At 40.0% G+C, this 17,128-nt stretch overlaps 1 protein-coding gene across 3 annotated transcripts in view; it reads left to right on the top strand.

Moving 5' to 3' along the window:
• WDFY4 (WDFY family member 4) overlaps nucleotides 1–17,128 on the top strand; it is a 140,498-nt gene that overhangs the window by 47,748 nt on the left and 75,622 nt on the right. For all 3 annotated transcript variants that reach the window (XM_082054359.1, XM_082054360.1, XM_082054361.1), the window contains 16 exons: nucleotides 567–719; nucleotides 1,158–1,231; nucleotides 2,054–2,215; nucleotides 3,919–4,010; nucleotides 5,019–5,118; nucleotides 5,902–6,107; nucleotides 6,701–6,870; nucleotides 7,424–7,549; nucleotides 8,024–8,185; nucleotides 8,299–8,496; nucleotides 9,971–10,088; nucleotides 10,656–10,813; nucleotides 11,261–11,499; nucleotides 13,769–13,878; nucleotides 14,843–15,034; nucleotides 15,604–15,743. In XM_082054359.1, coding sequence (XP_081910485.1) covers nucleotides 567–719; nucleotides 1,158–1,231; nucleotides 2,054–2,215; nucleotides 3,919–4,010; nucleotides 5,019–5,118; nucleotides 5,902–6,107; nucleotides 6,701–6,870; nucleotides 7,424–7,549; nucleotides 8,024–8,185; nucleotides 8,299–8,496; nucleotides 9,971–10,088; nucleotides 10,656–10,813; nucleotides 11,261–11,499; nucleotides 13,769–13,878; nucleotides 14,843–15,034; nucleotides 15,604–15,743 — 2,400 coding nt within the window. The remainder of the gene's footprint in view (nucleotides 1–566; nucleotides 720–1,157; nucleotides 1,232–2,053; nucleotides 2,216–3,918; nucleotides 4,011–5,018; nucleotides 5,119–5,901; nucleotides 6,108–6,700; nucleotides 6,871–7,423; nucleotides 7,550–8,023; nucleotides 8,186–8,298; nucleotides 8,497–9,970; nucleotides 10,089–10,655; nucleotides 10,814–11,260; nucleotides 11,500–13,768; nucleotides 13,879–14,842; nucleotides 15,035–15,603; nucleotides 15,744–17,128) is intronic.

Below are 17,128 nucleotides of genomic sequence, written 5' to 3'. Positions count from 1 at the left end.
TCCTTTCGACTTCATGACGAATAGTGATCTCTCCATGTAGCTGATCATCATGTTGCAATGATGCATGATGCATGCTTTCTGAATAATTTTGTCACTGTATAAGGAATTCAAAGGTAGACTCAGTTGAAAAACTGGCAATGTTTCCCACAAATGTCTTTCATTTGAAGAGGTCAACATTAATATTGTTTCTTAAACACTATTTCCAAGCAACTAAGAATACATTTATGAAGAATAGTGCAGAAAACCTACCGTGATTATATACTTTTTTCTAATGTTGTTTTTTGTAAATTCCATTCAACATAATAAGGCATATATTTTGCTCCTGTTCAATGTCACAGAGTTGTCAAACTTGTTCAAAAACTTACCCTTTCACTTACTGCACTAAATTTTATGCCTGGACTGAAACCTTTGCTGTCTTCATAATGTTGATTTAAGATGTATGCATGCATGACTAGTACAGCCAAGTAAACAGTGCATTTGTCTTGAATTAAAAAATAGTCTCATGTATTAGTTTTTGAATACACATTTATACTCTGCAGATACTTATTAAGTCTTTTTTTTTTCAGGTACTGACCTATCTGCTGAAGAGTAAGACACAGCTGTTGAACAACAGGATTTTGCAGTTAATGTTCTCCTTAGCGGGCACAGCTGAGCTTGGCTTTGAGTCTTCAGTCATCAAGAATTATAGTGCATTTCATCATGTTCTGTGCAACTTTGAGGTAAAACTGTGGATGTTACTTTATGGATTTGGCTGTATTAAAGATGGCTTTATAGTATGAAGTCTAGTTTACTCATAGCACTTCATGGAGCTAGTATTTGGGACAGAGTGGTGGGTGATGATTTTCCACACTGTGGCTCACCTGAGGTGGTGGTAGCTCCTGAAATGGCAGGTACTTTGTCACCATATCTCCCCAGTGTGCCCCAGTACAGTTTCTGGAGTGTTCCTGGAGACCCTAAGGGTCTAGTTTACAGGGCTAGCTCAGAAGCAGCAACTCCTCACACTGGTAGGAATTTCCCAGTACTTGAAGTTGTCATTGCAGAAATGACTGAGAGTTTATTATATTATCTTCCCTGAACTACTTGTAACTCTCTGCCACAGGTTACTGTTCTCTCAGGTCAGCAGAGCAATAAAACCTCTGATTTCCTTTGTCTTTCAGCTTTGGGTGAAAGCACCAGAAAATCTTGACCTTGCTCTTTTTTCACATCTTAAGGAGATCTTGCAGTCCTCCAGGTATGCAAGCCAGTGTCTGAATCAGAAATATGTGTGACAAACTCATCTGTAACCTGAAGCTGGAACTGAGGTGTATGTGAAGAGTCCAATCCTAGCTAGAATCAGTGCTCTCCAGGCATGAATCATTCCTATATTGCTCCTTCAAGTCCAGAGTTAGTGATTTGATCAGCCCCTGAGTTGACTGTGGGGTCAGACTGGGAAAACCTATTTGGTGACCTGGTTCACATGTAACTGCTGTTGTATGATGGCAGTTTTAAATGTCTGATGGGGAGGAGAAATCTAAATGTTTAAACTGAGTATGTAATAATTAAAAAAAAAAATATCACTAATTTGTTTTTAAAACCAAAACACAACCCAGGAAGACTTTTTGTAATTATAATTTCTTAATCAGCTGTACTAGAGTTAAATGTATCTGAAGAGACATAGCATGGCAGAGAGGCTAAGTAGAGCAGGATAGTAGATTCCTTCTTTTTGGTACCAGAAAGATCTATGGGGTGCTGTCTGGTGTCCTTTACTGAGTTTTACAAGAATAGCATTTATTACCACCAACTCACTACTTGAAAATTGATTGTGTTTTTTTTTTTTCTTTGAACTCATTGAAATGCAGCAGTTTCTGGGGGAGAGGGCAGATGGGCTGGGTAGAGAACACATGAAGTTTTCAGATCTCCATTGCTGACACATATTCAGTTTATCTGACAGTGCTTGTAATGTTTCCAAGGCAACATTAGAAGTCAAAGGTGTAAAGTATCAGCACAACCTGAGAACCCAGCAAATTGGGTTCTTTCCAGTAAAGCTTTTAATAGGCTTTGTGCTTTTTTATAGACATGGATGTCAGAATGCTGCAGTTGCCTACCAGGTGCAAATGGTGCCCAAGCTCATTTTCCTCTTCAATGATCCCGAAATCCGTAACTCCAGGATCACCGTGGTTTGCACTATCCTCTCCCATTTGTTGCAAGGATACTTTAACACAAGAGATGTTCTCAGGTAACTTTCAAGTCTAAAAGTTTTTTTTCAATTTGCAGATGAGATATACTGCCAGTGTTAGAGACAGCTCTATAGTAAAACTTCTTTCACCTCATCTTTGGTAGCAGCCTCCAGATCTCTGGCAACTGCAAAATCCCCATTGATGAAAAACTCTTTCATGCCATCAAAACAGAATTCAGTCCAGTCTTATGTTTGTTTATGTTTATGTGAAGATGGGTTGGGCAATGACCTTTACAATGATGGCACAAACAAGTCTGGTGGTATGACTGAGACTACTCAAAGTCTATACTTAATATTTTGTTTCCTTAAAGCCTGCCCCTAAAGTATTTCAATCACTATGGTATTGCCACTTGACCCCAGTCAACTACATACCTAATGTTGTTGTCTTGGTTTACATCCCAGTAACTATCCTTTTTGTTCTTGAATTTCAATCAGTTAACATATGTTAGTCAGGATTTCATGAAGCAAGGAATTAATCCCTTGTTTGCTTTCCACAGAATGTAAACACTGTGCCATTTTATATTCCCAGCCCAGTTGCATCAGCCTGCAGCCTGTGAACTGAGGAAGGCATTCATAGTGCTGGCTACAGCCACCTAACTCCAGGGAAATGCACTGCACAGATGACAGCTCTTTTTAAAGCTCTTTGTCTTAACAAAATGTACTTTAAAAAATGCAGTTGCATGTCAAACCTGTTGTCTCTGCAGTCAGCCTTTTGTTCTGTTGAAGAGTACAAGTACTTCAAGTAGATACTGTGGAGTAAGCTAATACATGAACTTACTGCAAGCTCATATGTGAACTTACTGCTTCCTAGCTGTTTTGTGGAATTACCTGTATGTATGTTCTTACTTCCTACCCTGAGTTTGTAGGACTTAGTTTATTCTTTTTTCATACAGGTGTGAGTAGTGGATTTAGTACATCATATTTGTGATGTGGTAGGGAGTCTGAATGAGCATTTCTCTTAAAATATCATGTTTTGTTATTCCATTGTAATTTGTTTGTCAGGCACGTGAGTGTTGAGCAAGTAGATAAAGACAGTCCCTATCCTTCCATATCCAGGAGACCAGTGACTATATCAGGATTTCCCCAGCACTGAAAGGTGCTGTGGTTTCTGCTAGTCCCAGACTTTTGACACATCAATGGAAATTGCTGCAGAACAAGTGGTGTTCTGTCCCTTAAGAAATGCTCTTCTTGTGGGGAGGAGGAGGTTATGTACTTGCACTAAGTGTGTATGTCATACTAATCTATCTATGGTTAGAACCAGGCAATCTGTGAAAGCAAGCTGCAGATTTCCAGTTCTCCTCCCTGAGTAGCTGCTGGCATTTCTCTGTGCTCCTCTACATGCTTGGAAATCAAGTGGTGATAACAGTGCCACAGGGAGTTCAGAATCTTTTGTACAAGTAGTGTGTTTAACTCAGTATTACTTTCCTCATGGTGAAAGTTCTTTAAAATCAAGAGAAAAATGAAAAAGTTTCCATAGTAAAACAGATATTACTTGCACTTGTAGACCGATGTCATTATTATTTGCTTCCTAGTTTATGAACTTTTGCATTCCTATTTCAACCCCAGTTTCTGCAACTGTTAGAATTTCCTGGAGTTGTCATTAACAGTCATTGTTAATGAGTATTGAGATTTGCATTGAATCTCAAAGGAATTAAATGAATGTCTTTCTGCTGACCAAAACTGGTTCCTTCTTCCTCTGCAAGGATTGGATTGTTCCTTGTTTACACTTTGAAACCTTCTTCTGTGGATGAAAATCAGATTTGCCTGGACAGTGTGGCTGAGATGCCCGACGAAGGTGAGGAGCTACCTTTGGTGTATATGTTCTGATGGATAAAGTATTGCACTTCTTCCCCAGGGCATGACGGACCCTAAATGAAACATAGTGCTTCTGCCTCCAGTGGCAGGAAGAGACACCATTCAAGTGACTTCACCTGGAAAGGGACAGGCTGCATTGAGGTGACCTGAATTTTTGGGAAAACTTATATTGCTACAAAGGCCTGATGCGAAGAATAGTGAAGTGACAGTCACTGTGTATAAATCCAGGGAGATCTGACCTACAGCAAAATCCTTCTCCTCCTAAGGGAGTTCCCCTTTTGCCCTATCTCTACTAATAAGTCAACAGTGCTTCAGCTGCCTTGTCTAGAGCCTACACAATATTGCATTTCACAGATATACACAGAGATGAAGGCCATTAAATTGAAATTGCCCCAAAGCTAACATACTCAGTTGTTACAAGGAATAAAAATTTCTCTTGGCATCCTGGATTTTCCATGAACATTTTGCTATACTTACAGTTGGAACTCCGTACCTTTTAAAATATCTGTGGATTTATGTCAGTTTTGTGTGTGGGAACGTCCAGTCAGCTGGCTCGTTCGTTGTGATCTTTCAGTTGAGATTTTATTAGTTATTGCAGCTCTAAACGATATATTTTATTAAAGACACATTGATAACTCCAGTTTGTATACAAAGACCTCACAGCTAGGCAATACAAGTCAGATCGCCTGTTTACTTTTCCTTCTCTAGTTAACCTGAGATTGCTTCCTGTGGATTATTGTTCAATATGTAGTCTGTATGAGTTGTCAGTGACTCTAAAGAGAGGACTTTGACAATGCAAGCACTGGTCATTTCTGATGTTAGCAGGAATTCTTGTGTCCGGAATCTGATGTCTGCATCTTTTTACTTTGAAAAGATTGATATAAGGTCTTCCATTGGACTAATTTGGTGCAAACAAGGTTGTTCATCAAAGCAATGGAACATGTGTTTTGTCTCTTCATTACTCTTTATAACTTTCTGATATTTGTAGCCTTAAGCCAAACATCTGGAAAGACAATCTGGCTTCGAAACCAGTTACTGAAAATGCTGTTAGATGTACTGTGCTCAGACAAACTTCATCTGTCCTCTGAGTAAGTAATAACCATTTAGGAAGGCATGGGTGTCTCTGTCTTCTAGATTTCCTCTTTACTGTTGTTTGACCAGGACTAAAACCACAACAAAATAGTAAGAAAGAGCAAACTGGATTCAGAGGGTTTCTTTTGTCACTGATTTATCTGACATTCACACTGATGCATGATCCATTCACACATCTGATCTCCATTTTAAAAAAAGTTTCATGTTTTGGAAAATGCCTCAAATGAGGAATTTTGATATTGCTGTTTCTTCTGCATTGCAAGGGCTGAAGAAACCTCAGCTGTGTTTCAAAATCAGCTTAGTCTAATAGGGGATTACGTGCATCCCCCATGAACATGCAGTTACTACAGTTCTACCTTGTATGACAGAAAGGCTGAGGTCATAGTGCTGGGTGCTGTAACTGTGCATTTTCACTAGTTAACCTATCTTGGACTTCAAACTGTAAACCAGAATTTTGAATTTCATAGGTTGAAAATTCTAGTCTGTGATGTAGTTTTACCTCCCTCTGTCACTGATACACTATCTCAGAAGGAGCTTCATGTTAACAAATTTTTTTTTACTGACAGTAATATAAGTTGGGATTTAGTGGGAATTACACGACTGTGTTGAGGAGTCTGTTGTTAAATCTTTGTACTTCTGTGTTGTGGTAAACCTTTGATCAGACTTTCTCTAGAGAAACTTCAGATTCTAAATTACTTAGAGATAATTTTAAATAAAATCTCCTTTCTGCCTTTCACCATGTCTCCTTTCATGTGCCTTCATTTACCTGTTTGTCCTAGGGAACAAGAAGAAACATTTTTGGCACTGGGACCAGACTGGTTTCTGCTGTTCACACAGAGCTACCTGCACTCTAGCACAGTTGTGCTTGGAATCAAACTACTTCTGTGCTTCCTCCACAATCGTTTGCTGCTGAACAAATTCAAGGAGGGGATTGTGGCTGGGCACTGGCTGGAAAACAGCTCTGCAGGGTTGAGTATTCTAATGGGTATGTGTCAGTTTAATACTCCTGAAACAATCCCTTGATCCAGCTCAGTGATAGGAGATCACTGAAGTAGGTTACAGGAGAATTCCCACTGATCTCAGTAGACCAAGAATTGATATTACTTTCTAAGGCAAGCTTGTCCTAGTACTTCAGCTTTTCTGTGCTGAAGAGTGGAAAGCATTGTTTCTCCCTTGCATCACAGTTGGAATCTCTGATTACCAGTTGCAGTGAGAGGTATCTTTTTGTTTTGCATAAAGCCAGGCTAGTTGATAAGCCTGAGAGGTGTCAAGATGTCAACTTATGGCCTGAAACCTTCTGTTTCTTTAAGATGTGTTCATCTTGCTTTATAGTTCTGAGAAAGGCAAGAGAAAGGAAGAATAATTCAGGTAGAATCACCCGTAACAAAACTTGATAGTGGGTTCTTATCTGTTAGTCTGAGAAAGTTTGTGAACTGTTAATATTGCAGCCTAGCAGAGTACTGAGTGCCATGGGACACAGACAAATTGGGATAAAGCTGGGTCAATAATCCTTCCTCTGACATGGCATTCATTTTTAGAGACTTCCTCAGAATGTTTTCCTTTTCTTTTCCTTTAAAGATAATTTAAAAACTCAGCCTGCGGTGCCTGACAATGGCTCCTTCTTGATTTTTGGGTTTTCTGTGTTGCAAAGATGTCTGATGGATCATGTCCACATCCCCGAGATCTACTTGCTTGTGTCGGGGCTGTTTCTGGCAACTCCACAGTCTGAACCACCCGAAGAAGCCAAGGTATGAAAAAAATAATGGACAAGCATGAAGATGCTATTGCTTTACTACTTTGGCATTTTGTGGCCTTTTCTATGAAAGGTTTGTCAGGCAAGTTAACCTTACTCAGTTTTTGTCATAGTTAAAATTAGTCATTCATACATTAAAAACTAAGTAATTAACTTTGATTTAAGGAAAATTGTGCTCAGTACAAACTTGTTCATTCAAGTGTTAAATGTCCTTTAACTACTGCGTTTTAGAAGGTAATTCAGATTAGCTTCTCTGTCTGTTCTTACATTGTCAACACTCAAAATCTCAGAATTAGTGGATTTGGGTGCTTTTCCCCAGTGTCCTGAGAAGCCATAAGGCATTCTTGCCCTGGAAGTACCAAAGAAATCTTTCAGAAGAAGACAATCCATTAGGGCTATCCTGGGAAACACATTTAGTAAGAGAGGGAGGAGATGCTGGAAGTGATCATGTTTTGGGATTTTTTCTGATGTGGAGAGAGCAGGCACTGTTCTTGATGTATCACAAATAATTCCCATCTCTTCTTGAAATACGTCTCTTCCTATTGTAGAAAGATCTTGAATCTATGTTGCAGTGGATCTCGCAGCACCACCTTACGGAGAATGTTCTCAAAATTGGGTTGTGTGCAGAGGCAGCTGTTTTATTGCTGGAAATGGTTAGAGTTACTGTGGATAAGGTAAGTGTTTTGTTGTGAGGACAGGGCAGTATGAATGGTAGAATAAACTGCTTGAGTGTGTCAGATGTCAGTGGCAGTCCTTACCTGTAGCCCCTGGCCTTCCTCTACCCTCACAGGGCAATACAGCTTAGCAGTGAGCAGGGACTTCAAAACGTCAACACAACTATTGGCCTGGTTATGTTACATAGCAGAGGATATGATGGGCTCACGTTTCAGAACTTCTGAACGTAAAGATGGATCTTACCCACAGCATTACCCATTTCGTTAATTCTTGATGATGAGGTGATATCACCTTTTTGATTGGGTGTATCTTCAACCTACAAGCTCAAGTTGGCTGCCTGTGCCTTGCCTGACTTGTCTGTGTCCATGTCATGCTTACTTAGTTGCTTAGGAATACCTAGAGAGGAGCAGAGATAAGCTTATATGAATGAAAGGAATTCTGCCTTGACTAGATGTGCATTTGTCTGTGTTCAGCCTATAGCAGATGCAGAAGGCTCCTGGGAGATTGCCTATCCAGTGAATGTTATCCAGTTTCTGTGCTTGATCTATCACAGTTATACTCAGGACCCCATGTGGCACTGTCCTGACTTCTTGAAAACTTTGGCTATGGTTGCTTTCCATTCTGGACCACCTAAGGTACGTGTGTTTAAGCCAGCACAAACCCTTCAGATCAGAGATGGGTTACTAGGAGAAAAAAATCAATTTGAAGGATATTATGAGTTAAAACACATTGCTGTCTGTTTCCACAGGGACCCTCTGAAGGTCTTTTGTCTCCTGATGGTCCAGCCATTGCTGAAGGGAAAGGCTGTGTTGAACCCTCTTCTCTCCCACTCCTACCACACCCTGCCAAGAAACATGTGTGGGATTTTGTGCAAGTTCTCCTCATGGACAGTCTTCTCAACATCCCAGCAACCAAACAAGGGCATCCACTTGAGCTGCTTCTTGAGGTCTCTCTTGTAGTCATCCAGCTTTACTGCTCTACCTTTCACTGGGGGTGGAATGACAGGAGGTGTCCTGCTAGTGGCCAAGTGAAAAAAAGGTGCCAACCATCATGAGGGAGTGTATTCAGTCAGCCTTTTCAGCAGCCTAGGGTAAGGTTGGGATCATGGCTCTCAGAAGGTGTGTGGTACTTCCTAGTGGAATGGAACTCTTACTTTTTTCACAAGGAAGAAAGGTCTTTTCTGCCTGCTCTGTGTTCATGTGAACTAAGAAAATGCTGCCCCTAGACAACAACAAAGGCATTTATGAAACAACATTTAACATTGAAGTAAAGTATAAAAAAATTCTCTTCCTTAGTAATACCTGCTTGTCATTAGAGCAACCCTTGAATTTGTTGCAAACAGAAAATTTCACATGGAGCATTCCTGTGTACTGGTTTTTGAGACAACAATTCTTTTCAGTCCTCAAATAAACTAAAAGCAATTGTCTCCATTTTCAGGACAGATTAATACAAGCTGTAACAGTTGAGTCTGGGTTATGTATTTCAGCCACTCAAAGCACTGGAAAGAGTTAGAGTAGCCTGAAGAAAGGGAAAGTGGAAAATTTAGGCTTCAGCTCCGAATTTTTGACAGTCCAGATGTCCCAGATGTGAGTTCTGATGCAGAATGTAATGTAGATAGTAATGAAGATAAGCCTGACTACAACTGTCATGAGTTAAATTGTTTTACAGAGCAGCACTTCCCCCTGAAGGCTCATACAATAGCATCTGAAGGCTTGGTGGAGTTTAAAATAGAAGATGGCTCTTCTGACTATCTGAATCCTGAGCCTGTTAAGTGAAGCTGAAATACCCTGAGGGCAAGATCTCTTGGGGGCCACCTATGAAGCCAGGTTTTGGCCCTGTGCAAAAGCTTGTTTGTGTTCGGTGTGCGGAGGGTAACTGGCTGTCGTCTAGAGAGTAAGATTTCCTTTTTTCCCAGCTCGAGTATGAGGTTCTGCCATCTCATCTACTGCCCAGTAACTACCCATGTGTGCACTCTTGCTGAACTCTCTATGAGAGGTACCATGTTCCCTTTGCACAGAGGAGTACACCAGATCTCTGCATCTACATGTAACTGTGAATTAGCTGGCAAAGATAAATTCTCAGCCTGAAGCTGCTGTTTCATATGCCCACACCAAGGGCGAAAGTGTGCGAGGGAGGTGGAATAGCTGTGCTTGCTCTTTTTGTGCTGTTTTTGCCCTCCTCTTCCTAACATGGTGCCTATGTGTTTAGGAGATATGTTGAACTGCCTCAGTACTGAGTGTCTCTTGGAATTTCTTCTTGGTTATTGAGCAAAACTTTTACTGTATCTGAACCTTTGACAGGGATAAACTGCCAAAGATCCACTGAAATCAAATGCCTTTGAATAAGGTTTGAAAGTGAATTTGAGTCTGATTTCCTGGTTGTTTTCCTGCTGTACTATTACGTATATTCTCCCTGTACAGGTTTCTCCAGAGGATGCCACCAGTGAGCAGAAGAGACATTTTCAGACAAAACTTCTGCTGTCTGCTATGGATGTTTTCCATGTCAACAGCCAAGGCGAGAGGAAAACAAGACCAAGAGGTGAGTGGTGAGAATCAGATCATTAAGTAGCTGATGTTCGGCATGTAGCTGTGATTTCTAGAGAGGTCTGGAAACAGTAGCTAGGACAGTCCAGCTCAGCAAGCTGGACTGTCCATTCATTCCTGCTGTAGGCCAGTTTGCATAAATTACTGTAGTTTTACTATTTTTTTAGAGAGTCTCCACTTTTTTTTTCCTCTTTTTGAGAACACCTTCTAAACATTAAAAATAAAGTACTTAGAAAGAAATCTAGGTTTATCCTTAAGTGCTTCTGAAAACGACCCTGATACATTAGTTGTTGCTGCTCTCCTTTGAGTCATCAGTTGGACCAGTCCTTCATGATAGTATTTTAGTGAGACTGATTCTGTCCTTAAGATGGAGCCATAATTTCCAGTCTAACTAAGGTTCTAGGTAGACCTAGAAGTTTCTTAGACACATCCCACTTCTGAGACTTTACAGCATGTAAAGTCCTGTTCCTTCTCAGCCCTGGTAATACTACATCTCACATATTATTTTTTCTTTGCTTCTCAGTCTGCTTTAGCATAATCAACTCTCTTGTATCCTCTCCAGGGAGCAGTGATCTTCATGGCACTTCAGAAACAACTGCACCTGTATCCATGATGAATATTGCTTATTTTGCTCAGAAGCTGGTTGAGAAGCTGAACTGTGGAATGTTTGCTGCCGACCCCAAGCAAATCCTGCTCTTCACTGCCAAACAGATTATGGGGGTGACTCACATGAAATTTTTTTCCAACTGTTATCAGCATGTTGTAATATGCTCTGTTTCACATTGAGGTTGTGATACAGCAATTCTTAAGAAGATGGCTGTAATCCATTTGGTGACTGTGATTATTCCTGTTTCCTTGCATGAGCACATAATGGCTCCAAATGACCATCAAAGCTAGATGTTGCAGCGCAGAAATGTGATAGTTAGGTCTTTTATGGCACTGTCTGTCAGCTGTGTACGTGTTGCTCAACAGGAACAGATTAATCTCTTCCACAATTCTGGGCACTTCAGCAGAAATACAGGAAAATAGAATTTGTATCTGACAAGTAGTTCAGAGCACTTTTGCTAAAATAAGTTTGCAACAGCTTAAATGAAGTGAGAGGAGTGGATCCTTGGAGAGAGAGTTCTTTGAGCAAGCCAAGTACTCTGCTGTTTTGTGTTTTCACAGGTCTCAGAAAGCCCTGTTTCTCAGAAGGAAGTTTTCCTCAGTGCCCTGTACAGCTGTTTAAACAGAGCCATCCTACACTGCCTATCCAGACCACAACAATCGCTGCCTGAACAGTTTAATGTTCTGAATACTCTCAATGTCCTGCAGGAGCAATGGGACATTATTTTTGCAACTTACAACTCAAATAATAATTTTATTGTCTGCCTTATGTACTGCCTTTGCCAACTGAATTCGGGCAGGTATAAACATTCATCTTAATATAACATTTGTTTGCATCTCTATGCTATTATCTATGGGAGTGGGTGCAGAGGGGGAGATTTCACAAAACTTAGGCAATATCCATTTGGGGGAATCACTAGAAGCTAAGGACTTTGAATGTAGTATATGTACTGTATCCTAGCAAGCATTTGACCCGTTGGGCTCAGTGCTCTAGGACTCTGCTTTAAATAGGGCAAACCTTCTGCTCTGATTTGGTGTCTGCTGAAGTGGTAGAGTAAAGCCACTTGGGGAAAGATGGTTGTTTTCCTCATACACTTTAAAAAATGAAAAAACAGAAGTGTTTTGGTGTAATTTTTTAGCATTTAATTTGGAGGAGAGAAAGGTTACTCATGTGCTCAGTATTCCAGAGGCCATAGATTGTCTTTCTGCAAGAAAGTGGAAGTGGTAAACTTTTCTTCAATTAGAAGGCTATTTTCTCCTTGAAACACTAGCGAGCAGAAAATTTCCTACCACCTCTCTTGCTCAGAGGCAGCTGGTGTATGTGTTTGTGGGTATAATAAGCAAGGCACAGTGGCTGGTAATAACATAATGCTTAATTTTTTTTTTTTTTTTATTTTGAAAAGCGTGTTTCATTTCAGAGACACCCAGACAAGCTTGTATGTTTGTCTAAACAGAACCCTTAAATTTGCACATATGTTTAATTGCTACTCTTTATTAACTGAAACATCTGTATGTATCTTTTTACTCATCCAGAGTTTCCACCAGTTTACTCATTTCAGAGTAGTAACAGCAGTTAACAAGCTTGAACTGATTTCAGTGGAGTTGGCTCACAAGCCCATCATTAAAATGAGAATCTGAAAATCTTCCTGGGATGTGGGCTAGAGCATGCAGGTGGCCATTTTCTGAGATATCTACATGGGCTAATTTAGAGTTTTTCTTATCCAGAAGCTATTCTTGTGTGGGTACATTTAAAACATATATAAAAGTCTGCATGGAACTTGTTAATCTTTCTGTTATGGCTATTGTTACTTGGATCTGAGTGACAAAGTCCTGATTGTACTGAAGTTGGGAGTTTTGCCATTGGCTTGGATAGAGGTAGAACATCCATACCCCATCTGTTTGCTGTTCTTACAGGTGATGTGTCTGAGATACTCTTAGTAATGTAAGCTGGGGATTTTAGACATCTCTGTTTTGTCAAAAGAAGCAAATATTGGCTAGTGCTTTTTTTCACTATAATGATATTTAATGTTTCAATGAAAACCTTCCATGCTGCTTAGATGGTCTGAATTAAATCCATTAATACAGTATCATATCAGAAACTTGCTTCCTGAGGTCTTTTCTTGAATTGTTTTTGTTCCAGTCAGATAACAACTTCCAGGCCAAAGCTGTTGAAATGGGGTAAGGGTTGCTTGTATGTAGCAAGAATATAAACACAAACAATTACAGAATTGTTGGTGCTATCAAAAATCCAAACATAGCAAATCTAGGGAGTCAGAATTATGGTATTTAAAAGAAAATCAGAAATAAAAATGGTAGCTTTACATACCGAAGAAATTTGACCCTCCCATGTAATAGTGCCTGTTTACAGTTGAAAGAACGTAGTATGTTACTACTGGCTATATATTATATATAATTGACAGCACTTCTGTGATCAAGCCCATGTTGTCTGGATGCCTTAAGTAAGCCTTTTGCATTTATTGGAAGTATTACTGGTCTGTTGAAATTCCTGGTATCTTTTACCTACTGACTGGTAAATGATCTGACACTCCACCCCACACACACCCCCAAAGCAGCACTAACTCTTTGGTCATGGTGATGTTCTCAATTATAATCACATCTACATTATACTAATATCATGGCACTAAAATTTATGGTTTTGTTGTGTTGAGTGCTTTGTAAACTCAATGAACAATCATTGGTGAAAGAACTTGGATTAAGTACAGCAAGGCAGTGAGGCAGTGTTTCCCACATAATGGGAGATACCTCTAGTGAAGAAATTCAGAGCAAAGAGATGGCATACAAGATCCTCAGAGGAGGTGCAAGAAAGCTGGATGCAAGCTGGCTACATCAGTATAGCCTTGTGTTCCAGTTAATTGAGATGAATGGTACATACAAGAACACTAAGAAGTGCAGGGATAAGGTGAATGCTCCTTGACTTTGAAAACCACACTGACAGAGAGTGGATGTGTAGAAATACCTGTAGCTTTTTCAGTATCCTCAGTTTGTTTTAAGTCTGGCTTCCTCACGTGATGCCTTTTTTTTTTTTTTTTTTTTTTTTTTTGGTCACAGCTATCCAGAAGGTTTTGGGATAGATGCAAAACCAAAGCTGGCTTCATATCACCAAATTTTCCTTGCACCCAGTGAAGACGAAGAGGGCAGCCTGCCTACTCCAGATGATGGTAATTTATGGCACATGTTGCCTTTGGCTTACAGAACAGGAAAGTACCTGGCCTAAACCATTATCAGAGCAGCTTATACAAGTGCTACTTAATTGCATCTTCAGTGTATAGACATTGTGGGCACAGCATAGAGAAAGGAAGGTTGTGCTGAAAATTACTCCTGTTCACATCCTACTTTTTTATTCAAAATTCACACTCCATGTCCTCAAGAGTAATGGATATCAGTTTGGAAATCTCTTCCCCATGTTGTGGCCAGTATCAGTGCCCAGCAACACAGTATTTGTAGCTCTATTCATTTTTTTAAGGCCTATGCAGAGCTTGTATCTGTCTGTTGTATACAGGAAGAAACATTTTGCTCTTTTAAGAGAAACATTGGAAAAAATTTTGGGCTGGACTCAGTGTGGAGGCCATCACCTGAACCCTACAGAAGAGTGATGCTTTTTAAAAAATTCTTTATTTTTTTATACTTTGGCTTTAATATGATGCAACTGAATAAGTCTGATTTGCAGAGAAATACAGCAGAAGAGCTCAGCACTTCCTTGAACAGTATCCTGTTGCTGTGTCAAATTGTTTGATAACTTGGTTACCTTCACCCCACTGTCTCTACTGATGTTTGGCAACATAAATAATGTCTTTTATGTGCTTTAGCACTCTATGTATGATAAGAAGATCATCAAAATTCTGATGAGATGGTTTTCCAAGTCAGAAAGTAGTTAGAATAGTCCGTCACTCCTACTTATTTCTTTCAGGGAGTTGAAATATAGTAAAATAAATGTCCTGCTGTTTTAGACTGACTGGTCTGGCTTAGAAGCTGTGGAGGCAACTGTCAAAAAGAATAGACTCCACTGACTCTAGCAGCTGTTCTGGACCTGTGCTGTTCTACATGTGATGATTTTGCTTTATCTGCTACTTGATTCATTACACAAAACATGTTTCTTCATTTGTAGTTTCTTTTGTTTCCTAGTCCATCAGGAGATTTTGAGAACAGTAGAAATCATCTGGAAGCAGCTTGTTTCTCAGAGGCGGCAGGCTCTGGAGGACACTTACAAGATGGATCTTTCTGTAAAAGGAAATGACAAAGAAAGGGACATGAAGATAACGGAGATCACTCCTTTGTGGGAAGAAATTATGACAAAAGCTTGGCAGCACTTGATAGGTCTCTGTTCTTTTATGGAACACTTGTAGTAAGCAAAGACATTGCAGTAAATGTAGCACTTAACAGAAAGCTGCTGATTCCTTGGTTATATCTTTCCTCTGTGCATCACCTGCTAGGTAAAGCAGATTCTCCGTTTCTCTCATCCAGGATTGTGATTGCTTTCTCTGTCATGCCCCAGGCCTTCTGCAGTCATCTGGTGATGTACTGCAAGGGAAATCTCCTTAGACAGTTGTATCCCATAAGAAAATTTAAAACGGAAGGTATTTGGATGAAGAAGGGCATTCCAATGTGTGTAGTGCTGCAGGGATTCAAAATTCGTGTCTGTATAAGGATGCTGGTCTATGTCAAGCATCTGTGAGGCTTTTAAATAAAGACTTGAGAAGTACATGTTAATTCAATGCCCCTTTTATAAATTAGAAGGTCAAGCAAGCTGGAATGAGGCAATGTCATGTTGTTATATCTTGTCTAATGTGGATACAAAGCCTCTCAAAGCCTCTACCTTCCCACAGGCTCAACTTCAAGTCTTACATGATGTTTCTTTTTTTTTTTTTTTCTATTCTGGCCCACAGCATCTGAAAAAAAGGTTCTCCAGAGTAAACCAGGGTCAGCCCTGGCACAGAGCAAGCACAATTCCTGGAGCGAAAGCCTCTCCTCAGCTATTAGGTTGGTGCCTGGCCGAAACACAAAGGAAATGACATGCAAATCTGAGGTAACTTCTTCTTTTTGTCTTTTCTCTCTCTGTCACTGGCTTTGCCTTGGATACGGCTCTGCAGAATTTGTCTGGAATGTCTGTTGACATGTTCCATTGCAAAACAGACTCCTATTGCAGTTAATGTTCCTTTCCTAGACTGCTAGAAATAATCACTATGAAATACTCATTGATCGGAAGAACTTCAGTTGGCAGTATTCATAAAGAAAGTATTAATGCACACTTTTTTGCATGAGGCCTAATTATTGCACTTGAAAGGAAAAACCTTAGCAACCTGAGTGTGTGCTCACAGGGTTCTGCTTGGGTCAGAGCAAGGTGAGGAGATGTTGGCTTTGCTGCTGCCTTTGACTGACACCACTTATGTAAACCTTGTCCTTCAGACACTGAATTAGAAAGAATCAGGTATTACCATAGTACTGTCCTCTCATATTCTACTCAATATAGAGTATTAAAGGTCCAAATTTTAGTTTAGCCTCAAGAGATATGGAGACAAGTGCTTATATGAACCAGGGGTGGGTCTGGAAGTTATGCAGCATTCTTACTGCCAGCAATGCAGCTGGACTATCTTTGCCACTGTAAACTCCTCTTTTGCTGAGAGAGAGGGCCATTCCCATCTTTTTTCTGGGCATTTGTTCTCAACAAATAAATACTTTGTTCTCAACACAAATAAAAAGCACCAATTAGATGTTACATGTTCAAGTGCATTTGGGCTATAGTAATCAGCTATAGGGTGGGGCAGCAGTGCATTGATAGAATATTCAGAGCTTTGGACTGAGCTTATGTTATTGGAGTTCTGGACATACTAAGGTCTTTTTTTTTCCTCCTGTTGAGGAAACAGTAAGTCTGTTACAGCACCAGCTTAAGGAGTTTTAACCCTCCAGCTCAAGCTGCAGCAGGTTGCAGCTTTATCCCCAGTGATGGCTGGTTCACTTCCAGGTGTATTGATCAGGAAGGCTATGATACCTGAGTAATGTATCTTGTAGTACCTTACTGAGCTGCAGGTTTTTTCTCAGCATGTTTACAGCACTCTTCTCGTTTCTTAAAATCACTTTGCTGCTTACACAATGAGTAAGTTCTTTCCAGGTACACATGTAGTCTGTGATGTCATACTGCAAGAACATCGACTATTTGCCCTGGGGTCTGTTTAATTATTTTTTAAAATTAATTTTGATTATTACAGCTGATTACACCTCAGTGAGCAATGTAATTGATATTTGTAAATGTATCCCAAGGAACATTTTGTACAACATGCTTTTTGCTGTTGAAGGTTAAAGACTCTGTTATTGGTTTTTCCCTAAATATGCCCACATCATTAGTTCCTCCAGTGAAAAGGTTGCCATCTGGAAAAGGCAGCACAGAGACATTATTCAGGCACAAGTGCATGA

This window comes from Streptopelia decaocto, assembly GCF_964273445.1.
Source record: "Streptopelia decaocto genome assembly, chromosome: 5".
In the NCBI taxonomy this organism is placed as follows: Eukaryota; Metazoa; Chordata; class Aves; order Columbiformes; family Columbidae; genus Streptopelia; species Streptopelia decaocto.
This window is presented reverse-complemented; position numbering and strand designations above follow the sequence as displayed.